General features: G+C 40.4%; 1 protein-coding gene across 1 annotated transcript; it reads right to left on the bottom strand.

Annotated features, from left to right (window-relative positions):
• Nucleotides 1–237: 237 nt before the first annotated feature.
• Nucleotides 238–19,537, bottom strand: KLB (klotho beta). The gene is made up of 6 exons (XM_009884999.1): nt 19,480–19,537; nt 18,697–19,388; nt 9,927–10,434; nt 5,253–5,521; nt 2,509–3,652; nt 238–654 (listed from the first exon to the last, which is right to left on the bottom strand). The coding sequence occupies exons 1-6, from the start codon at nt 19,535–19,537 to the stop codon at nt 296–298; spliced, it is 3,030 nt and encodes a 1,009-aa protein (XP_009883301.1). The 3' UTR covers nt 238–295.
• Between the last annotated feature and the right edge of the window lie 5,878 nt (nt 19,538–25,415).

Raw genomic sequence — 25,415 nt, 5'->3', positions numbered from 1 at the left:
TATTCCAAGCCACGGGAGAGTCATAAAATTATCTTTCTTTTTTTTTTTTTTTGTTGTTAAATAGATGAATTTTACTTCTACATACAGAAGGTGGGTAAAAGTAATTTCAGCAGAAAGAAATGTCATAGCTCTTCTTCCTGTGCGTACAATTACTTTTCCATTTTCCAACTAAATGCTCGGTGTGTTTGACTGGAGTGACTCATGTAGTGCTTTTCTACAGTCATCTGATCTGCATCATCCTCTGTAGAATGCAAACAGTGACGGATCTCACTGAAAGTGGGCTTCTGTCCCCTTTTTAAAATGAAAGACAGATGCGCTGGATGCGTTTTGCCTTAAAACGTTTTCTTCTTTTTCTTTTGTGAAAAACAATGGTTAAAAGCAAAATAAGGGTAGAGAAAAGGCAGCAGGCAAAGAAGATCAGCGGCTTCTTCTGAGAAACAAACAAGCAGAAGCTACACTGCTTTTCTTGGTTGGGGGGATCGCAGGCTGAATAGTCGGCAGGAAAGCCGTTGTTGCTTATCAGGTTATTGTAAAATTGTATCGAAGGCTTTCCTTTTGAATCTGAAGTGAAGAATCCAAATCTGGGCTTAGATTTTTCTTCTGTCAGTTTAAATGCATAGTAGCCTTTGATCTTGACTTTATCAATGTAGTATGCTGCGGGGGGGGGAGAAGAAACAAATGTTGTTAATAAAACCTCACATGACCCACAAACCTTCTGGTAATGACTTCAAATTTCAAATGATTATCAATTTAAAAAGTGTAATTGCACCATAAAATATTTACTTACACTTACTGCTTCTAACAATACTCAGCTCCCACTGTCTTAATTAAGAAGAAACAATGCATCACTGTTGTTTTGGTTTTGTTTTTAAAAAAAAAAAAAAAGGTTAGAATTTGGGAATTTTCAGGACCTAGACTATGAAAGCTGGATTGGAACAGGGTTAGAGCTGGAAGCTTGCTTTGCTGGGAAAAGGCAGACACTGCTCTTGACCGAACCCAGCTGCAGTGACTCGAGGGGAGCAGCTGCTCATCTGTGCTGTGAGAGGAGCTTCCTGAAAATTCCTGCCCTGCTCCAAGCCCAGCTGCTCAGTCCCGCAGCGTGCACGATGGTGTGTTATACTGCTGCACCCGAGTGCAGGCTGAAAATACTGCAATGAAATCATAAATAGCAGTCCTTGGTGAGTAATTACCTCTCCAATTCATGCGCAAGCAGAAACCATAGGGATGTGACCCAGATTAAGCAAGAATGTTGTAAATTGAGGCGGGGGATCTTTCTGTGGTTACTATGAAGTATCATGCTATCTGAAAATTAAAATGGGAATACTATCGTGAGTGCCCTCTAAGCAACCTCTTCCTTTAAGAACTTTTTCCCTGAAATAACTTACTGTTCTTTTGTTTGCAATGTGAAATTAGCACAGAAAATAAATTGGCAAATGCTCGTTAGTCCTATAGTAATAGAGAAAGAGCTAAGTAAGCACCAGAGGAGGAATGCTCTGTTTCTTGTTGGTGTCTAAAAGTAAACTGAAGCCATGCTTAGCCATGAGTAAGACCTGTCTCATTTTTTATGTAGCTAGCTCCTAGGAAGGAGAAACCAGGCTATGTAGACTATGTTTGTGCACAGGTGCCTCAGAAGAGCTTTGAGATGCCCCACGTCCTGGTCAAGGAACTCAGTAGTGCTCACCACTAGGGAACAGCGAGGGCAGGGAAGTATTGCACCTCTCATTTTGGCTGTGTGGTTCAGGTACAGAGGCCTTTCTGGTATCCTGTGGCTTACTGCTTTCCTTCTAATGTTTGGGTGAAAGAAGAGGGATGAGAGGGGCGAGGCCTCTGCAGCATTTCTCTTATAAGAAGCTATTGCTGAAGATCATTGCCTTGAATGTTTTTGTCCTCTACCTCCATAATTGTGATTAATGTTTCTCTAAAGTGAAGAACTAGGTTTCTGTGGGTGCACAGGAGAAAGCAAGTAGTGGAACAGGAACTAGAGTTTGACTCTCCCATCAACAGCAGCTCCTTAAAAATCTTGTGACCTGCTGTATGTCCCTCCAGGTCTCCTTGGACTTGCTTGTGCTTTCTCGTCCAATGACTACTTCAGCAGCAAGTAAGGAGGCTCCCACTTTTCTTTGCAGAGTAGAAATTAGAGTTGTCTCTTGGGAGTTGTTGGTCTGAACTGCCATCTCCTACCAACTTCTGAAGAGCTACTCTGCTGTATATGCCTGCCTAGATGGCTTCTCGCGTGGTTTAAACTGGAAGCAGCTGTGGCTGCATTTCACACGAGGGCATGGTGCCGTTGCTTTGTGTTGTATCTGCCCTGAGCACGCCTGGAGAATCAGGCCCCTCACGAGGCTGAATGCTGATGGCCGGTTCCTGCATCTCAACCGAAGCTGCTTGCTCTGCCTGGGGCAAAGCTGCTTGCTCTGCCTGGGGCAAGTCTTAGGTCTTTGCTTAAGGAAAGCCTGGGTCTGTGCCACGGAAATGGCTCAGGGGAACCTGAATCTACCATATACTCACCTTTTAAAACCTCTTGTATGTATTTTCCCAAGTAATAATTTCTAAGTTCATCATTGTCTAAGGACTGGTCATCTATTCCATTTGCTGTGATGTAAATATCGATGTCACCATAGGTTTTTTTGATCCACTTGAGAACTTTGCGCACTCCCCAAGGCACCACTGCCAAACGGGAAGGGGAGCTCAGGCAGGTGATATCCTGCAGAAATTGAATGTCACGATCAAATTCATACCGGCTCCCATTCTGAGGTTCATGAATCACAAATCTGGTGGTAAAATGATTCAGTGCGTAAAAGTCAGCTGCACCTTTGACGAGCTGCTTTTCCTCGCTTGTGAAAGATGGCAATGAAGAGTATGAGAGGCCTTTTCTGTTTTTAAAGCCGATGTATTCCCTCATGGTAGCTGGGTAGTCCCCAGTCTTAAATATGGGATCGGCAAACCAGCCTATTTCAAACTGGAGAAACCTGTTGGCAGCTTTTGAATGAGATTCAAAGTAGGGGTTGGCAGGCTCAGCCCAGTCCGAATGCAGGGACAGGGATACTTTGCCATACTGAAAGGACCGGTACTGCTCATCATATGTTCTCCAGGCCATGGCATGTGCTATCAATAAATTGTGTGCTGCCCGATATGTATCATTGCTGCTTCTATTGTAGACATCACTTAGCCGGTTAGGCTCATTTATTGTAATCCAAAGTTTAACCAAATCTCCAAGTTCCTGAAAACATAAAGCTGCATAGTCTTGAAAAGCGTAGGCAGTAGACTGGTTCAACCATCCTCCTCTCTGCAGCAAAGGACCCGGCAGGCCCAGGTAGGCGTGAGTTGGGTAATATAAGGTGACCATGGACTGGATATTGAGTTTCAGTACTTCGCTAATCACGCATCTGTAATACCTAAGAACTTGCCTGTTGACCACTGACAAATCTCCATTGGGTAAAATTAGTGACCAGTCAAGTGCAAATCTGTAATGGGTGACTTTCATTTTTTCCAGGAGGTCAAGTTGCTTTTTAATACTGACAAAATCTGTGCACTGTGCTGGTCGGGTTTTTAGCTTCACCCCTTCGACTTTGTGCAGGAGCCCATCTCCCGTGATGTTCCAGAGGTACAGGCTGGAATCGCAGAACTGCGGTGAGGAAGCCACCGATTCTGCCTGTGAAAATAAAAACGGTACGTTACAATGGGGTTTAATTCAATGAATGCCTGCTTGTAGTCTGCATTTCTGCCTGTGTTTGGCTGTAGGATTAGTGCTGGATGTCAGGAGGTCCCGCTTAGATGCTCTAAGGGGAAGAGGATAACAGACTCGACTATATACGCTTTGTGCTAGCGGTCATCCTACTACCTCTGTTCCTTCATCTGCAGAAAACATTAAAATTGCACCATCTATTCTGCTACACAGTGGCATTTGCCCTGCCAGAGCCTACATGACATACATGGAGTTCACTCTGTCATCATGCAAACAGCAGTTCTCAAGCAGCTGGCAGGAGAGCAGGGTGGGAAGAACAAGCACCAGGGAGTATACGAGGCAGGCATGGATTATTTTGGCACTGCTGCTGAGATCAGCCTTGTGAAACTGTGGCACAGTGTTCCCTGGTCTTACTGGTAGTCCTTCTGCCTATGCAAACATCTGGCACAAACAGCTTGTAGCGTTTAATATTAGCTATATCTTTACTATCGTCTACTAGTTAACAAGGCTAGCACAGGATGTACCCTGTGTAGCATAGGGTAATTTTTTACTGTTCCAATTTTTAAAAAGATTTTTTGTAGGATCTGTAATACAATATAGTGACGTTCAAAATATTTAGATTAAATCTGATTTTTTAAAGAAAAGTACTTTTCCGTATTGTATATTTCCTCAGAATTACTAACAAAGAACGAAGAAGCTTTACTTTTTATTTTTTCCTATGGTTGTCAGTGAATAGATTAAATTACGGAGTTTTGCTGTCATTTTTTGAGGCTGATGTTTGTCATTGGACTATCTTTCTGTGTGCGATAACAAAAAGAGTATCCCAACACTGACCATACATACGGTTAGCTTATCTACCACCTTTAAAGTAGAAATAAATACTGTAGGAACCAGTTTGGAACCAAGGTGGTATGATCTGTTTTCAAATGTGAGCTCAGATGGTAACAGCCATATGAGCTGATTTGGTATTTTCACCTATGGTATAAGTCTTTTTAAAGAATGGCTTGTTACCTACTTGTGCAAGTGGCACTTAGAGCTGGGCTCAGCCCAGGAATCTGTTTCTGCCTTGTTCAGTAGATGGGACCTTGAGCCTGCGGGTTCCTCTGCAGCCACCAGCGTAAACACCTTGTCCCTGCCCTGTGCCACCCTCTCCTTTGCGCTGTCGTAGGCATCCCTATGGCCACACTGCGAACTGGATTGGGAAACTCCCCTGGTTGAAAAATAACCCAGGAACAATCGGTCGGGGTCAACTTCTTGGTCTGAAATTTCCTGATCTGATCTGCCACGTGGAGACGCGAGCAGAGGGACAGCGAGGGAGGGCCAGCCTTGGAAGGGTTCCTGCAGAGGGGTCTGCTTCTGCAGGAGCACCCAGCACCCTGTGACTAGCTCACCCGAAAACCTGTAAAGTACATAAAACGGAACCCGTGCAGTTATGGCTCGGCTTAACTTCTGTTTGCAGTGTGCACTGAGATTGCTGAACGCAAGGTGCCATACGCAGTCATCTATTCACAAAGTGAAGTTGTTGATTGCTCTGCCTCCAGCGGTCTTCCCAATAATTTACACTTACCTTAAGAACAGACTCGGTGATACCCCAGGAGAAGTCACAGGAGAACTGAGCTTGCAAGCTTGGGGACGACTCCTTTGGGAAGAAGCCATTTTCTCGTATGATTTGTTTATAATAAAGTGCAGATGATTTGGGAATCCTTTCCTTTTTTTTGCTCTTGAAATCTACATAAAATAATCCACGCCTGATGTTGTAAGCATGTTGCCATTCAAAGCCATCAAGGAGTGACCAGGCTGTGTAACCGAACACATCTATATTGTCGTATTTGATAGCTGCATAAGAGAAAGTAACATCCATGAGTCTTATATTTAGGACTGTAACACATATAAGGGATATTTATGAGAAAGGTCTATTCACTTTGAAAATCTTGAGGGTTTTCTCAACACCCATAGGGTTATTGGCCCATTGTAATCAATTGCAAAACTGACAGACATTATATACCTGAGTCCTTATTCATTAAAAAATACATACATCGCGAGTTTCTTAAGAAATTAAATTACTGCAGGATGCTTTATTTCTGCTCTGAGCAAACGTGAAATATTAAGACACATCCAGATTTTAAGTTGCATTTGGTGATTTCAAGTAATACATACCAATAAAATTAGAGAATCATGAGTAAAAGTTAAGGGTGCAACAGTTGATCTAGTTTGTGCCTTTGTATTTGTCATGACCTAAAATTCTCTTTTATTGCTCTACCTTTATTTGAAATAACTCTGCAAGTTCTAACGTTTAGGACTGTCTATTCAGCTTCTAAATTGAAAAATTAAATGTGGCAGTATGGGAAATGTAGTCACTTTAGAAGAAGCTGGGTTGATCAAGCCAGAGACAGAAGTGCTTTATTAATTCACAGAATGGGTGTAGCACATGTGTGTTTCTTCAGGCAATCTTAACGTCCCTCCACTTTGCAAAAGAGTATGCATATAATCTTTTACATATAATATATAAGAAAGATGACAAAATGGAACCCAATTCACCAGGAAGGGCAGCAGAATTCCAAAGCAGCTTCCCGCTGGACCCTAACAGCAACGTTCGTTACCTACTTACAGCATGTGCCAGCTGGCAGCGTGGAAGAAAAAGTCCAAACTCCATGCTCAGTCATGTTAGCTGCCTGTTGCCAGCTTTAAGCTAGGAAATAACGCAGGATAACTCCTCACATTAACCTTATAAGGGCTGGAATATCAAGGGCAAAGCAGTGACCAAGTGGGGTTACTGAGGATTTTGACACAGCCAGACCAACAGCCATATTTTACCTGTTGCCCACTGAGAGTAAGCAAGCAGTAAAGGTGAAGTATTCTGAATTAAAGCTCTATTCTCACTCAGCATTGCTTTGCCTCGTTTTCTCAACATGAGCTCAATATGAGCCAGCAATGTGCACTCGCAGCCCAGAAAGCCAACCGTATACTGGACTGCATCAAAAGAAGTGTGGCCAGCAGATCGAGGGAGGTGATTCTGCCCCTCTACTCCACTCTGGTGAGACCCCACCTGGAGTACTGCGTCCAGCTCTGGAGCCCCCAACATAAGAAGGATATGGACCTGCTGGAGCGAGTCCAGAGGAGAGCCATGAAGATGACCCGAGGGCTGGAGCACCTCTCCTATGAGGACAGGCTGAGAGAGTTGGGGTTGTTCAGCCTGGAGAATAGAAGGCTTTGGGGACACCTTATAGCAGCCTTCCAGTACCTAAAGGTTGCCTACAGGAAAGCTGGGGAGGGACTTTTTACAAGGGCATGTAGTGATAGGACGAGGGGCTTCAAACTGGAAGAGGACAGATTTAGATTAGATCTCAGGAGGAAATTTTTCACTCTGTGGGTGAGGCACTGGCACAGGTTGCGCAGAGAAGTTGTGGATGTCCCATCCCTGGAGGTGTTCAAGGCCAGGCTGGATGGGGCTTTGAGCAACCTGGTCTAGAGGGAAGTGTCCCTGCCCATGGCAGGGGGTTGGACCTAGATGATCTTTAAGGTCCCTTCCAACCCTAACCATTCTATGATTCTATGATTCTCAGGACATTTCACTTTGCATAATTTTATATTTCCACCGAACTTCTTTGCCTTAGTGACACCATGCTGCAATTTCACCAATTTCACCAGGGGCAGTTTGGCGCAGTATTCATGCAGCAGAGTAGCAAGGTGCCCAGCAGTACTGTCTTGGTCAAGCATGATATTTTACTAGCTGCTGGATGAAGAAATCAGAGAGCCCAAGAGCTTGCAACGTAAGTATATGACAAGCTGATAGACAAGGCCAGAATCCTGTAAGGAGATGCAGGCACGTAATGAAGCAGCACAATGGCATGTGTTTTCCAGAAAAGCAAATTCTAAATATTAGGGACACCATGGGAGATAGTACAAAAATGTCTGAAAATATCAAATGCAAAACGCAGAGGTGGAGAATGATGTAGAGGATAAAGAGAGAGGCCAGAAGGGCCTTGCAAGTAAAGATGAGTACTTCATGCCTGCAACGAGGAAGGTGGAATGAATGGAAGTAGACATATAGGGACAGCATAAGTGACAACTGAGAAAAACTATTTTTTTCTAGAACCATATTGAATGGATGGGGCTAAATTTAATTGCCAGAGCAAAAGATGCTGTGCTACTTCAGACAGTCCATGCCTAGACGAGAATTTTTGGCTGTTTAAATGGGTAGGGGAAAAAGCACTATTTTATGCATATTTTGTGGTAAGAAGAATTAATGGTTACGTGGGTGATAGGTAGAGATCCTGTGAATCAGCATGCTTGTAGCATTGTCTGCAGTGACAGCAAAAGGAGAGGGCAGAAATGGAAGTCAGGATCCTCACTGAACGTTGGAGAGGGGATGAGCAAATCCTCCTAAAAACCAAGGGGATGGCTGGGGGCAGGAATAAAGGGCTGAAGGTAGTCGAGGTCAGGAGTTAATTAAGCTCCCTGTGTCACCAGAGGTGACATCCACGGAAGGAGATCTCAAGGCATTTCTGTGTCTGATATAAGTGGAGCCTTGGAGTCCTTCTGCAGAAGTAATAGTTTCAGTATTGACGGGTGTATGCATACCACTAAGAAGCTGTAGTTTCAATTGCGTCCCTGTATCATAATAGGGGTCAGTTCACTGCAATGGTGATGTTCTACATCACGTATTTTCATGACTCACAGTGCCGTGAGTTACAGACATACAGTGCCAAGTTTACAGCACTCTGCTTGAACACACGCACACACACGAGTATAGCTCCTTATAGCCTGTTACACGCTATCTTAACAGCCACCATCCCGTTACAATTTGGCCTATGTAAATGATATTTTGAGGTTAACATGACCTAATCAATTTTGCTGCAAACAGCAAATTTATACCTGATTTCTCTGTAAGTAAAAATATGAGAATATGTTCCAGATATTATTCCTGATCAGACAAATTAAAGTTTGCTCTACAAAAAATGCATTAGTTAAGAGCTAATCCTGTATTTTGAAGCAGAGGTTAAAGTATCTGCATAAATAAAAACGTAGATGACAATTCCTGAGAAGTAGTTATTGGTTGAACATTGACTGAGTATTTCAGAAGTTTGAATCCACTGACGGTTATTACAGCCTGGTCTTCTTTGGAGGATTCAAAAAAAGAACACGCTATGGATTTTCTTATGCATGTGTCCAGAAATCTATTTGCTCCACACCTCCAAATCCAGGCCTGCTTCTAGACTTTCCTGCTGTGTTAAGGCAGTATTTAAAATATCATAACCCAAATATTGGCATGTAACCTCCTCAACATCTGGAAAAGGCAGGACATATCACACAGATGTGCTATGTGAGGTTTACAACGTGAACCAACTTTAAATACACCTGGATAATCTTCATTAGAAGCTTAATTAAGTTTGTTGGTGACACAGTACTTCCTGACTTGGTGTGCGAGTAAATGACTACTTGTGTTTTCCCTTTTCTGAGGATAAGAAAGGTTTTTGTAAAGGGATCTGTGGCACTCCATCACTGCAGCATGGCATCAGCAGCAGGGGCAGCCTGCCGGGATGATGGCTCTCAGGACCAGCCACTGTCCCTCTCCCAGCACTGAACCTACAAACTGGACACTGGGGAAAAGCAATACTGGTTTTGTAGGGGCTTTTGTAGTAGCAGCATTTATATTTCATATCAAGTTAAACCTTTTGCCTTCAGAGAGCACCCCTGTACACTGGCTTTATGAAGGGCAAATACCAAGTGTGTTATTAAAATATATTATCTCTGTTTGGCATGCAATAATCCTGAAGAATGATTGCCCTTCTCCTGCTCATTTCCTTCACGCATTTTACATTGGAGCAGGATGCCAGTACGGCAGTGACAGTCTGTAGTCACTGTCTTGTTTTCCTGCTGTCAAGGTATGTGCCTGCGCAAAGGTTTTACAGTTGGGCTGCCAGCAGTGAAAAGTGATATCCAAAAGATTTGTTTTCATTAATTGCTGACATAGTTTTGCACTTACTTAGTTTTAATATCCAATGCGGATGTTGGACTGCTTTCTGGGAGGACAGGGACTATGGGTTTTTTCTGTGTTTGTACAGCACCTAGCACCAGTAGATCGTGATCCATGACTTGTACTCATGCAGTATAAATAATTAATAATTAACTTAGTTGCCATTATCTCTTTAAAAAAATCCCTATTAAATCATTACAGAGCTAAATATCAAATGAACTTAAAAAGCTGTCCGAAAATCCAACAACTAACTTGTGTACAAACCTTGTAAAACCTTATTAATGAAGTTTTTCATCATGTAGATGGCTGTGGTGTCATCTGTTTTCACATGGCTGTCAGTGAACCAGCCATTCTCTGCAATCAAGATTCGAGGACTGTTGTATTCCAGTTTAATCCAGTTCAGTACTTCCCTCAAATTGAGTGACAAATTTTGTCCCATTTTTGGTAGAGTGTTTGGAGGTTTAAAGTTATTAGGACCAAAGGAAAATGCAAAGAAGTCAGCTGTTCCCTTTATGTAGTTTTTCTCATCCTCCGTAAAGCGTGGCAAAAACGAGAATTCATTTTTCAGTTCTTCTGGATAATCACCGTCCCCATGGATGGGTTTAGCAAACCACCCAAGTACTCTCTCCATAGACTGCTGACATTTAGAAATGTCCAAAGCATCTTCTGATTTGTTAGGTTCAATCCAGTGAGATCCCAATACTATGGACATCATCCCCTTCTGATAAGGTTGAAAGTGTTCTTTGTAGTTATGCCAAACTTTTGCATGAGCCTGATGAGAGAAAAATAGCATTTAATTGTAACTCTCTAATAAACCTCTGTGTGCGTCAGCAGCTACACAGGCAGGGAGCTGCATCTGATTCAGGGCAGACTACTATGGAAATATCAACAAACCGTTAAAGCAGGCTAATTATCCTGCACAGTTCTAATGGGCAATCGCTGTTGTACTGCAAGGTACCTCAAGCTGATGGTGATGGTCAGTATCTCGTGTAGCCTGTTCTTATGACACATTAGAGCTGTGGCTTTTTGCCTTTTAACATAGGTCTAAATTTCAGATGGGAATAACCGTTACATGGACACTTTGGGACTAAACAGCTGTTAATGGTGGGGTCTGAACTCTGTGATCTAGACAGTCCCATCTAGGTCTTTCTTTGTCAAGCAGTGATTGCTCTTACGGTTAAAATTTTAAAACATCTTTAGAATTGTTCCAGAAATTATGGATGTCAAATGATGTTTCCTTTGTCGGTGTTGGCTCTGTGCTATTAACTGCTCTGTGCTATGGGGGTCACCTGGATTTACTCTGATCAAAACACATCCACCCCACCCCTCTTCTTGGGATACACTTCCATGTGTGTTAGTTTGGCCTAATCAAATGAGTAAGCGCTCAAATTTTGATTTTTGCACAGTCCCTAAATGTAAGACCTTGGAGAAGGGACCCAGCTGCAAAGTTGGAACCCAAATGTCAAGCTTCAAAATTCTGTGTGACAATTTTGATCCAGGATTTTAGTTCATTTCTTCTTTGATGCTGCTATAATAATCATTTTTCTAACAGTGCATGCAACAGCATAGAACGAAGCTTATTCATTTTAAGTACAGAGCAACAACACTTTGGTTTTAAAAGGAAATTTGGCAGCAGTATAAGATCTGTTGGGTATGGCACGTTTTAGTACTCATAATTGGTAAAATACTGATTGCCCTAGCACAGACAGAAGTTTTGCTATTCGTGTTAGTGACAATGAAAGCATACCTTGCACCACATCTTAATTCCATTTTTCTGATTATCGTCATGTTCAGAAAGTTTAACGTCGTCACACACCAGAATTGCCTTCAAATGTCATGTTGTTAATTACGTAAATAAGAGAATACAACAGTCAAAATTTACACACAAAAAAAAAGGAATACGTGGGAGAGTGAGGAACCACCAGCATTGTCAGAGTCCCTGAGGAAAAGGGAAGAGCTTGGGTGTCGGAGAAGGATGACTCTGGATTGCAGTGTAAATCGCGCCAGAGGACCTGACAGAGGGGAGGGGAGCTGACCTCTCCCAGCTGAGGAGTTGTCAGGTAACTCTGCGATTACCTTATTACTGAAGTGTGGCTTTATACTCTTAAGCTGGAAAGAAAATAACTGTTTGCACCCAGAAAAAACATTGAGAAGCATTGTGAAACACACAGAGTGCCGAGTTAGACTGCCATCATTACCAAGCCAAACAGCATTGCTTACCTTTGCCAATAATTTCAGTGAATTTATCTAGACACACACAGCCTTGACAGTTTAAAAAAACAAAAGACCTGATGTCAGGTAGATATTTGGTTAAGCTAGGGAGTACCAAAGAATTACAGTTTGTGAAATTTTGTATATCAGTTGTTTATGGTTTCTAAGGTCACGCTCGTACCATTTGTTCAAGGTCTGTCTTTGAAAATACTGATAAAGTAACATTAACCTTTGAAATGCAGGGTCTGTAGCCATAGAGGGAAGTCAGCAAAATTGTACTCATGAAGCAAATTGCAAGATACAGTTAAAATATTATAAAATGGATTTCTCACCAGTCTCATGAGAAAATGTAAGTGGCAAGCGCCACCCTCTCAGTTACCTTCACTGTCCTCTCCCAAAGCTCTAACCTGGGGTGGGTGCTGGGGCCAGGTTTGCTTTGTTCTCTGCCTCTAGTGGTTTCTCACTTGGTTAGTACATTTTTTTTTTTCCCAAACACAGGCTACTAACACCACTGTTTAGTGAAAGGTATATGGTTGTGTTGGCTCAACAAGAAAAACCCTGCTGTGGTCAGCTGTATTATGCACAGTGGTGAGTAGCATGACAACAGCACCAGGTAAATCTTAGCAATCACACATTTCTAGGTGAAGTGGAGAAAGACGGCTGTGCCAAAACCCAACTAATTAGAATGCTATATTGACAGGTAAAAGACAATCAGGGACAACTCTGTTTTCCTAAGCACCTTCAAGAGGTTGATTAGAAAAAAGTAAAGTTACTATTAAAAATATTGTCTATAGCAGAGAATACAGCCACAGGTATAATTCTACAGGAGTAGACCTCAAGTACAAATAAGTACATTTAATATGAATCAAGATAGGCTCCCCATACACAAATTCTTATATAGCACCGATGTCTCACTGAGGGTTAACTCTATTGAAAAAAAAATGACACGTCTATAGGGAGGGTTTTTACAGAGGTAGTAGAGACAATGGCATTTACTTGCCTATAATTCTGTTTTGAGTTGTTAATTATCTGTAAAGCAGCTTCAGATTCTCAGCTGGAAGGTGTTCGCTAAGTGCAAACTGTTGTTGATGGAACTAACTGATTAATATGAATTGTTTTGTAAGACCACATGTGAAACAAACATCAATTTAAAAGACGTATCATACATCAATTTGGCTATTTCGAGTAAATCTTGACTAATCTTTTTTTCAGTTAGAGTTTAATCCCTAATCTTTCACTTTCCTTGTTAGATCGAGGACAAATGTCAAGGCTAAGTACACAGTGAAAGCAGGATCAATATCGTATATTTATTCTAGATACATATGACACATTAATGTCAGCATATTTTCCTGGTATGAATATAGAAATTATTCCATAGACTTGAAAGTCAGAGTGCTAAGTCAGTTAGTATTAACCCTGTAAAAAGGCTAGATAAGATAAGTCAACTTAATAAAATCAAGACAACAGTATTGTTCTCGTCTCTTCTTGAAATATTCTCAAACTCCTTAAACTCTGATCCTGTAATTTATCATGTACGTACACAAAGAGTTGAAAGACCAATACTTTCAAGTTTTTAAGATGCATTAAAGTCAAGCAATTTTCCTTGAATGTCTCAGCAATAAGCACACAAAGCAATGTCAGGGGTATATGGAGTTATTTTAGTGTGCTGGAGAGCGAGAACATTTAGGAAAACTAGAATGTAAAAAAAATGCTAATAAAATTAGTCTGGTTTTGTGTTTATTTGTTTGGTTTTTAAACCATGAAGAGTTAGAATACAGAGTCTCATGATGATGGTGTTAAACATCACTTTAGACGAGGGGCAGGTGTTTGTGGCTTATTTGGGAGCATATTTCAGTTCAAGGCCCTTTTGGTTTGTGGTAAGATGCCACGCAGTCAGTAGAGCTAAAGGCCTTATTTTGCAAACTGACTCTGAAGCTCAATCCTTGTGAAGGAAAAAAGGGCTCCTGAGATGCAGGCAACCAAATTTCTAAGAGGGTGCTTCGAAGGAGTGAGGCTTTACTAACAAATTTGTTGTATGCTAACCATCTTCCATTAGGGTTGTGTTTCCTGATGATTTCCAAGAAGTGTAGGAAAGCTAAACTGAAAACAACAAAACATACAAAGAAAGTGTGAGTAAGTGCTGAATTTTACATCATCACTGATGTCTGCTACTGCTTGAAAAATCTTTCAGCAAAGACATTTACAAGCACAGACAGTTCTGCTGTCCACCCTAGAGCTGTACTTGGTGGAGACAGATTTCCCTCCTCCTGTAAGAAATACAGGCACTGGTGTAGCTTCATCTTTCTAGATCCAGATGAAAGGAGGCCCCTTTGGAGGAAGGGAAGAAAGCGTCTCATTGGATGTAGAGATAAAAATTATTCCATATTCATTCTGTAGAAATTTGTTTTTAAGGAGAATGAATTATGGGACTTCTCTGGGACATGCTCATCCAAAGACAGCAAAGGAAGCAGTATCCACAAAGAGATCCTGGCACAGTGAGAGCTACCGAAGAGCTGGGACTAATGCAGGGGGGCACAGAAATAAACTTGATCTGTGATGGATATATATGGAGACATCATGTCTGAAAGGGAATGTATTGCCTTTTCCCTGTATGTGATATGAAAGTGTGGCCATGAAGACAATTTTGGGGAGATCTTATCCTGGCAGTTTTCTCCTGGGCTTTTCTGCCAGATGGAAAGGAGTGTGAATGATAGGTAATAGGAAAAAAAAAATAATCCCCTTTCTGCCTGTTATGTAGCAAAGGCAGAACTGCCTGGAGGGCACTGATACAGAAGACGAAAAGAAGACAGCTTGGTCTGCAGTTTGTGATCTTCACAAACCTTAATCTAAGTATGAAAGAACATAACTAGATCCAGAGAAAATGGTAATGATATATCAGGTATATATCTCATTCAGCTCCAGCCACAATCATTCATCTGCTTTATATTTTCTCTTGCTTCTTGTCAGATTTATTTACTGTTAAATCAAAGAAATCCATCCAAATTTTCTGTGTGCGTTTTTTTTTTTCCTCTGCCTCAGTATGACAGCTACCTCAAGAGCAAGCTCAGAGGTTTTGTATCTTCTTTGATGTGTCTTTCAAACGTCGCATGGTAAGTTACATGTTATCATGACTTGTTTTCCGATGTTGCCTTTGTGAAGTATAATCTCCTTTAATGAAGAAAGGAGATACACATTTGATGGTCATTCTTCATCTGGTATCAGATTCCACATGCTCCTCGTGTTAGTGATAATGATCAGAGGCATCAGGGGCAACAAGAAAGCTTTCTGTAAGTTTACCAGTGATAAAAGGAAGACTAGGGAAAATGTGGGCCCACTCAGGAAGGAAATGGGAGACCTGGGCACCCAGGACATGAAGAAGGCTGAGAGTCTTCACTGGGAAGGTCTCTAATCACACCACCCAAGTTGCACAAAGCAAAGGCAGGGACCATTTTATGATTCTATGATCATACAATTGAATAGAGATTTATCTAAGTGAATCCTTTAGCAGTTTATAATTGATAAGCGTCAAACTTCAAACTTCCTATTCATTTCCATGGAAGTAGTATCAGGTCCTTTAAAATCATCAGTAGCAATTATTGCCCTCTGTGTATGAAAAGCATGCATAGTAACATGCAAGTACATTTTTTAATTGAAATTTTGAGTTGTGCTTCTGTGGATTATTTTCCCCACATGGACATTCTAAGCACCCTGCTTAGTAGCCTTTGTTTCTGCATTCACTATCCCTCTTTATGGGTCTTGACTAGCAAGATCCATGTAAAACGCAGAAATGTCTCTTAAGCAGATGTATCTGGGGCATTGCCTTAAAAGGATGCAAGGCACAGAAGGAAAGCACGTGTATTAGGCGATACAGCATCTGCAATGCCTTGTGCTAGCCAACACCATAGGGCTCTGGGGCTTGATGAAGACAGAACAATCCTACTTTTGTTGAAAAGCCTTAATAAGATAATGATCTACCTAATTACCTACCTGAATTCATTCACGGAAGCAGGTAATTTTTTAATCAGTTCCAAAATGCATGGACATTTTCCTTATGCCAGCCAATTCTTTGAGTTTTAAGATGTTGTACTTCTTTAGTCCACTAAAATTTATAGTTTAAAATGAAGAGTAATTTCTTCAGCTCTCTTCTAGAGATGCAAAAATCTGCAGCAACTTTGAAACTGTTCTTACAATAAAATAATCCAAAGTCCAAAAAAAGCAGAGGTTTATGGTTTGTTATATTGTTTTTGTGATTCTATGAAACTTAGTTCCAGTTTATGATTCATGTATCACATAAAAGCACTCCTTTATATAAATGGTGATCAGTTCCCACAACACTGCAACTGCAACAGTGCACAGGTAAATGAAACTACAAGTAGGACTCATGAGAGAGCCTCATTTAGTTTATCCAAAGGTACTACAAAAAGGCTTGAGGATGATTATTCCGCAATTTGCTATGTAACAGAGTGGTGGCCAGATTAGTTTCTTTTCAGTATTACAGACCTGTTTTTCCTGCTCAGCAGATTTCATGGGTGGACCTAGTAATGTACATAGAGTGACATGGAGAACATTGTCTTTCAATGGCCTGTCCATAAATGATGCCCTGACATGGGCAAGAATGTAACTCTTCCTAAAGCCACTGACATAAATGGGAATCTTTTCAATAGCTTCAACGGGCTTTGCCTCACACTGCCATAACCTGATGTTTTCGTTGGTCTTTTATTTTTGGGAGGACATTTTTGGTTTGCAGTGGTAAATTAGAAGTTAGCCGTAACACAACGTCTGAGAAACAGATATGCATATGCCAGTCCTGAAATAAAAAGCCATGTAAAATCTCTTTAAAGAGAGATTCTTATAACATTCCCTGCCTCTCAAAGGAGAGACATTTCACGAGTCCTGATTGTGCATCAAGACATTATTTTAATATGGTATTGTCAACAATACTAAACAAACTGAACATTTAGATACCCACAAAAATCTCTTGCAAATATTCTGGTTAGTTAGTTGGCTTGAAACATATAATACCACCTATGACTTTTGTGGAATGACTGACTTTAATCACATTCTATTAAGAAAAAAATAATTTTTATATATATAAAGAGTTGACTCATGTCGAATGGTACCTCAAGAGCTTCCATTCTACCTCCAACCTCAAATATCAAACTCTAGTTCTTCAAATACACTACTACAAATTTGAGATTCTTCACAAAGACATAAAATCTTCAGAAATTTTACAGTGCCACAGGAGAGAAGTGCTAATACATTAGGTAATGTTCATGGAGCTGAAGAAAGATAGAACTTGAAAAATTCTGCCCCAAAATAATAAAAAAAATAGTTAATGGATTTTGTGTTGCTGAAAGTCTTATTAATGCTTTCATTTACATGACTGATTTTATACTCAGATTCACAGACTTTAAAGGTAGAATGAACTATTAGATCAAGTCTGAGATTTAACAAATATTGACCAAGGAACTTAGGTCAGTAATTTGTATATCAGACCCAGCTGTGCTTGGCTTCCTGGAACTCTTCAGTAGAGGCATTGCTCCCTTTGTGCTTTGTGCTGCTTACATGGATTTTACAGAGTGGGAAATCGCAGAGACTGCCTTGTTAGTACCCCTGATTTGATTGTGCCACTCAGAAATGCAGGCAGGCAATGCTGCAAACTTATGTTGTATTTTTGACATGTATCATATCAAATATATTTTGTATAGCACTTGAAAATAAAAAAGAATGATTATCGGTTCTCTTTGAGATGCCTCACAAATCTCTATAGTTAGATCGTTCTTGTGCTAAGTCTGAAATCAGTTAGTGACTCAGGGTGCTGGATGACTTTTCTAGGTGTAAAATTTCTATTGACTGCTGTGCGAATTTTCTGAAAAAGGAGGTTCTGCAGGTTCATGCCCAGAAGCAAAACCAAGAAATACAAATGCTCAGTTGCAGAATATTTTTAACTACTCTGACAATTATTTTTTTTCCCCACATGCATACTGCTTTCTGTAGGACAAATACATTCAGTTTTATTTGTTAATTACATTTATAATGTATGGTAGGTAGTAGAAAAACTCTCTTTGTGACAGCTAGGAATAGCTTGAGCAGGGGGAATTATACTAGCTGCTCTATCAAACAGAGACAGGATAGTGACCTGCTCTGTAAAGTACTTTGAGTGCTACAGATGAAAAAAATGCTGTATTGACATTGTTAATTCTTATCTTAAACTGCCGTTATTGGACATTTTTTTAAATTATAGCAAGAGAAAATAAGATTATAAGCTCCTATGCATAGGAACTAGCTACTCCGTAGAATGAAATTAATAATCTATCTGCTGTAAACTCTGTAATGCTGTTGTGAATACCGGGAACAACATCTGCACTTTTTCCTTAAAAAGATGACCTGCTTCAGACTTCTCTTTTCAGCCTTCCCAAAGAAAGAATACCACACACTTAGGACCCAGTACTGCAGCTGTTGAAACTATTGATCATGAGATCAAGCCTTTTGGATGTGTAATTCTGTAGAAGACATCTGATAACTAAGTGGAAAGAATAAATAAAGAAAATTATGCTTTTTAATAGCCAGACTTTGTAGGCATAATCTAATTTAAATAAAATAATAAACAAGCACTTTAAAACAAGTAATTACTGAATCAGCTGTTGGGATGACAACAATAAAATCAACATGAGGATTAAAAAAAAGACTGCCTTATCTGAGGGTTATTTCTTGGTGTTTTGACATTCCTTGGTGTTTTTTTTAAACATTGATTACATTATTGATTCCTCCCATTATTTCCCATGGTGGTGCGAGATCAGTGTAAAATCTTACTATACCGTACCTTGATCAAATTGTGTCCTACAGAGTAGATGGTTGATATTTTCCCTCTCTCTCCAGGAGCATGAATACCTGTGCCATACCCATGCCAAGCAACTAAATATGGATTGTGGATTGTAATCCAATACTTAACACGATCCCCAAAGGTCTGGAAGCAAAAGGTGGCATAGTCATTGAAGATATCGATTACCGATTCATTTTTCCATCCCCCATATTTTTCTTGCAGCATCAAGGGCAGGTCCCAGTGGTACAGCGTAACCACGGGGTCAATATTTCTGTAGAGTAGAGAGTCAATAAGGGTGTTATAATACTGGAGTCCTTTCGCATTGGGAGCTGCTACCACTCCAGTGGGAAAAAGCCTTGACCATGAAATTGAAAACTGATAAAAAGTAACTCCCAAAAAATCCAGAGCAGACAAATCTTTGTCCAACAAGGTGTAACTGTCACTGGAGGCATCTGTGCTGTCAGCATCCCTGAAGTCCGAGTGGATAAAGTGGTCCCAGATGGAGGAGCCTTTCCCGTCCTTCTTCCCGCTGCCTTCCACCTGGAAAGCTCCTGTCCCCACACCCCAGAGAAACTCTTTGGGGAACGTGTCATACAAAAACATCTGTGTTTCACTCACAGGGCTGAAGCGGGGGTCCTTCTTCCACACAGATCTTCCCTCTCCAGCAAGCCCAGTAACTATCCTTATGAAAACTAACGTCCAAAAAGCAACAAATCTCTCCAGTCGTCGGCCACACATTATGCCGCTTTATAGTGCCAGCGTTAAAAGTCAGATTTCTTTCACTGACAGTGAAAAAATTCCATTCATTCGCTGGAGTGCCTGCCGTGCACACCGTCTTCATTTGCAACTAACTGCTGGAGTGTCTTATCAAAGCTTCACGAAAACCTTCTGATCGTAAAAGCCCTGTCAATGATTAGCCTGAACTGTGAGACCTAGAACGGGTCAGAGAACGGCGTAATTTTTAGGGAGGTGGCCTCTGTATGACCACTGAGACACCTAGCTGGCTTCTTTCTGCAGGAAAACAGGTTGCCTGAACAATATAAACACTAGTAATTAATTCAGCATTATTTAAACCTCGGTCATTCAGGTGGGAGAACATAGGTGACAGACGGTGCTAAGAAAGTATCACACTCTTTATTTCAAGGAAACATGGCAGAAATATAACTCAGACAACACAGTCTCCAATTAAAAGGTGATTTATCCTTCTGTATAATTGGACGGCTGGAAGCGCAGCGTGTCATTCCTCAGTCCTGCTCTGCTCAAACATCCTACTTCTGCTGAAAAATTCTCCCTGGATCCATGGGAAATTGTGTTGTGGAGAAGAGAGATATGCACGTCCCACTGATTACATAAAAACACAAAGCAAGTCAATATTTCTTTCAAATACACGCAACTGTTTTTCTATCCTATATAAAAGTCTGCTGCATAGCAGCAGTGCAAAACTAACAGGGTCCAGTCCTTAAGCAATTTCCCCGGATTTCTTCAAATAAATACAATTAGCAAAGATAATTAGCCCTGAAAGATGCTATTTCAGCATTGATTAATTTAACAATCTTGGTATACACAGCTGGGGCATTAGTACAGCAAATATCTCACAAAGCAGTTACACAATATAATTGGATCTTTTAACATATTTCAAATTACAGCAAACTATGTGTTGAGATACAGTAAATTTACTAAATAGAGTAAGACTGATGCCTGCCATTTTTGCTTTTCTTGAGGTACAGTAATATAAAGTGTATCCACACTTGGATCACAGTTGCTGAACAGATTCATGGAACACAATATCAATGTGAAGTACCTTCACATGCAAGAAAGACGCGCACTGAAATCTGAACACGGGAACAACTTACCACCTAAGCATAGCCCTCGGCTTGGATGAATTAGCCCTGCTGGCGTGTAGGACATGAAAGTCCAGATGGACGGCTGGGCTACTGCTGCTTTACTGCTCCTGCTACCTATGAGAACCTGCCCGCAGACTGCCTGAGTGCCTTTACCCGGCATTGCGTAATGCCAATCAGACATACCTTTATGTAACAACGAAGCTGGTTAAAACCGTGGAAGACACTTTACATATTTGTTTTTATGATAAACAACAAAACATCTACCTCAATGCATGTTAGCAGCACGTCTCTACAACACCTTTACAAGAAACTCAATGCATGTTAGCAGCACGTCTCTAGACGTTTCAGTTTCACCACAGATGAAGAGGAAACCTCCCACCAACAGGCAGTAGGTGTCCCATCTCTGGAAACATTCCAGGTCAGGTTGGACGGGGCTCTGAGCAACCTGATCTAGTTGAAGATGTCCCTGCTCATTGCAGGGGAGGTTGGACTGGACGACCTTTAAAGGTCCCTTCCAACCCAAACTATTCTACGATTATATAAACTTCTGCACTGCAGATCTCTGCTGGTGGGACAGCAATGCATCTAAAATGAATTTGCCCAGCCTAACAAACCCAGCACTCCCTCAAGTACCTGGAGTAACCAATCCATACTTCTCAGTAAAGATCCTACCAAAGGAAGTTTGGGAACGAGAGGTGTAGCTAGGGACTGTACCAAGTTGGTCTGCAGTATATACTGATGTTCCCTTTTTCTTCTATGGAATAGCATTCTGAAATGGTAACTGGGATAGTTATTCCATGAACATAATCCCTCTATTTTAACATTTAAAAGCTTTGATTGTACGTATCATACTTCATGAAACAAAACCCAAATACAAGTCATTATGGATGCCACTATAGTTCTAAGGCCGTTAGTTACCACGATTACCAGATGTCTGAGTTCAAAGCACCCACGACAGCTCTGTAACACCGTGACTATGTATTGACAAGGTAAAGACAACAGGCTTCTCCCCACCAGCTATAGCAGAGTTAGCACTACTGGCATCTTATTGCAGACAATGGGTTGCATCTGCATGAGATGTGGAAGGTGCAGCACACACCTGTGCTCCCAGATGCTTGATCTGGACCAACTTAGGAAATGGATTTCTTTCCTTATTACTGATATGACTGGGAGCACGCTATAATCAAGGTCTGAAAATGTTTTCCAGTACAAGACTCTGAATCTGGTTTCTTACTGCTTTGTCATATTTAACTGCTTGGGCTCTAATGTTACTTGACAAAGTTCAAGAGGAAACAATTTAACTCGTAAGAGTCATACCGTGACTTGAATTTGGAAGGAGGTTTTGATCAGATGAGCAGAGTTGGGGAAAGGAAAGACTGTGACTGTTAATTTGGAAAACAATTAGCACAAACGAGTGAGATGTGATCCAGGACTGTTGAGAGGCAAGTGTGCAAGAGGAGGGGAAGAAAAAGGAATTAATTATCCCACTAGCTCAAGTGGCAGAACCAGTACAGACCCAACCCTGATGCTCTACGTGGATGTCAGTGTGATGCTGTCCAGTAGGATTTCCTGCTTCTGGCTGTGCACTTAATGAATCTGGTTTCAGAACAAAGCAAGGCTGGGAGAGGCTGTGGGCTCCAGGCCACTTGCCATTCCTGTCACGGTAGTTGGGAAGCCTAATGTTTATGCAGTTCAATTCTTAGCTATCAAATTTCCTATTCTATCCCTGCCTCTGCCAAAGCAAGTGATTCAAATTATGAAACCAACTTCTTGCTTGACCACTGATTATGTATTTGCCTTGTTTTAGTGGCTTGGCTTGAAAACCTGGGGTTTGATCCGCAGAAATGCCGACACATCGGTTGAAAGGAGTAGAGTTTTGAATGCCTGCAATGTTAGTCTGAGTATCTGAGTTAAGACACATTCATTCTGCCTACATACACAAATGAAGAGAGGGAAAAGACCTAAAGACAAAGTTCACTTAGAAAAAGTGTAAAGTTTACACTAACATCAGCTGCTCAGATCTACTAGTGCTCCTGTGCTCAAAAAAGCACAACTTATGTAATTGCCTTCAACAGTGTGATGCAAATCAAACGCTTATCTTTACCTTATACAGCAAAAACTGTTTGAGATGGGATCAAGTCTTTTCTAAAGACACATAATTGTGATGGATACTATAGAAAGCCTAATGTAAATAGAAACTAGACCACAAGATTTACAAAGAATTTTTGGAATTTTTGGTCTGCAACAAAATGTTAATTCCTGTGTCCACAATGTGAAATAAATTTGATTTTCTTTACTATAGACTCTAGTAAGCAAAATATTCCCTACAGGATTCCTCCAAAATAGAGCCTACCATCCAGTAAATGAGTATTTTAATATCTATTAACGCTATGAAAAAATATATAATTTAACTTGAAATTTCAATTTCAGGAAACATATTTTTGTTGTGTTTTCCTAATTATCTCAACATTAGTATACTGCATTTCTTTAGGGCAATTCCTAACCTAAAAGGTACTTTGGACACATACGAAGCTCAGAACATCTCTGTTCCATTATAAAGATTTCTGAAATGATTGAAGTGTATTGTCTCCTAAAACATGTGAGAAACACTGCCTTATAGACTTCAAAAGTATCTCAGTATTGTTACAAGTATCTGCTTTATACTTCAATTAAATTTCAAATAATTCAAAATAGAAATTTTGTATAACAGTAAATAAAACATTGCTTCAAAAGTTGCCATAAAAGTTGATTTCAATTCCAAAATTGTATCAACATAATCAATACACAAAAATTTGAAAATTAACAAGAAAATATTAACAAAAAGAAAACAGACCAATCTATTTTTATTGATCAATATAAGAAAATCTATTTTTCTTATGAACAACCTCCTCTCTCAATAGACAAGACAAAGCCTTCACTAATAATAACAGTAGGACTCATTTTGTTCAATAGGGGAAAAAAAAACCAAGCTCCAGAGTTAATAGCTCACTTTTTTTCATGTATTCTGGAAAGTAATAACATTAAAAGCCAAATAGACTGTGATTTTCAGAAAGGGAGAAAACAAGTCTAATTTTTTTAATCATTTGTCTTAGTTGTAAATAGAGTGATGATATTGGGTGTACTCTAGCTGCTTTTTTAAAAGCTGTACTTTTAGCTGGGTAATATGTCTTAAAAACATGAGCCACGATCAATTATAGACTCAAAAGGGGTATTGCCTTCATTTTATCTTGCAAAGTCCATCACAATACAATGAGTATTTGGTTTTGTTTCCTGTGGCAGAGCAAGCTTTTTCTTACTTCCAGTGGTTTCATAGCCACGCATGTAGAAACAGAGGTATCCTCTCTCTCCCCACCATACCCAGGAGTGAATTATAGTCATTCCAGGTATTCAGTCGGATCTCTTCATAAGGGGTTAAACTCTTGCCTTCCAAGAAACATGAACGTCATGAGCCCACAAGCAGATACTGCTCTGCTGCATGTTGTTCTTGGTAGCTTTATCAACTACAAATAGAGATAACCACCTGCAATAATTCTTTTAGCATTATTTAAATAGTTTGTCTGGCTCTTACAAACGTCAGCCATTTTAACTACTCTTTAGTTCTGGTATCAGGAATAGGCACAGCTTTAAAAATTACATAATAGAATTAAATACGCAACTACAAACATATCACTGGAGATGTTTTTCTAAAGTGATACCAGCTTTGTTTGCATAGCCATTATAGTTGAGTGCATATGGAATACCTTGCAAAACAGGCTGAAAAGCACAGCTTGTGCTGTGAGTCTACATTTACTTGCTTGCTAAGTCATGTGTTTCTTACACAGAAATCCAAATTCACAACCTATGCTACTGTTGAAAATATGAGTCCGCTTGACCATGTGCATTCATAAAAGAACAGCAGCAACTTCTATACAAACAGGGTCTTACAATTACTTAAAGTGCGATTTAAAGAACTAAACAGGAATGGTAATAGGTATCATTAACTTCCATGTTTTCTCAGATCAGATAAAAAGATCTTTTATCTCCACATAATTATCTTTGCTGGAGTTTGACCATGCCACCAAATAGACAGTCTCTTGTTCTTGAAAGCAAAAAAAAAAAAAAAAAAAAAAAAGGAGTGAGAAAATAAAGTGAATACAGAAGGTATAAAATGATAGCTCTGGAAATTGCCCTATGAGAAAAGTAAAAATTGAGCTTGTACTCTCCTGCCTTTTTGTTTTTTGAGTGGTTTTCTAAATCAATGCAATATTTTTTATGTCACAAATTCTGTTTGTCCCCCACTTCTTCTCCAAGACTGGCAATAATGAGAGATTCAGTAGGCTGGCAGAATCTAAACATCAGACAAGTAATTACTGAGAGAGAAACAGTATTTCATTTGGGTTTGCCCAAGTTTATTCCCCCCCAGCACTCAGCAAGTAGACACAAAAAAAAAAAAAAATACGGAAGAAAACATACAAGATTTCACTAGAAATTGATTAAACAGTCAGTGGGTGAAGATGGAGCGTAACTCAGACTCCTCATATGTAGTCTGCGAGCTCCCCTCAGCCTTAACGCATGGGAGAAAAGACAGTAATGAAACCTGATGTTTCCTGCACAACCAGGGACGATGAAAGACGGGCCCAACACACGTTTCTAACAGGGAAATGATTATACATGCTGCGCTGGTCCAGACTTGACTCACAGGAGGCTTGGTTTGCCTCAGCCCATTAAACAGCCCTAAATCTCCCGCAGGCCCGTCACGGTTCACTTGTCCGTTAAAACAGTTAAGGCTGTCAGCTCTCCGTCTCTGTCAGAGGTGACGGAGGACACACCTATTCCCCGTGGGGCCGCAGCAGCCTGAAGCCCACCATTTTGAGGCGACCTTCCCCGCCGCCCATC

The sequence above is a fragment of the Charadrius vociferus genome, unplaced genomic scaffold (genome assembly GCF_000708025.1).
Source record: "Charadrius vociferus isolate BGI_N301 unplaced genomic scaffold, ASM70802v2 scaffold134, whole genome shotgun sequence".
Classification (NCBI taxonomy): Eukaryota; Metazoa; Chordata; class Aves; order Charadriiformes; family Charadriidae; genus Charadrius; species Charadrius vociferus.
This window is presented reverse-complemented; position numbering and strand designations above follow the sequence as displayed.

Excerpts from the sequence above, each read along its gene's own strand:
- KLB (XM_009884999.1), bottom strand. The coding sequence starts at position 19,537 with ATGAAGACGGTGTGCACGGCAGGCACTCCAGCGAATGAATGGAATTTT. Across the intron at positions 10,435-18,696 it reads TAGGACACAATTTGATCAAG|GCTCATGCAAAAGTTTGGCA; the intron begins GTACGGTATAGT and ends TTCTCTCATCAG. Across the intron at positions 3,653-5,252 it reads TCACCGAGTCTGTTCTTAAG|GCAGAATCGGTGGCTTCCTC; the intron begins GTAAGTGTAAAT and ends TTATTTTCACAG.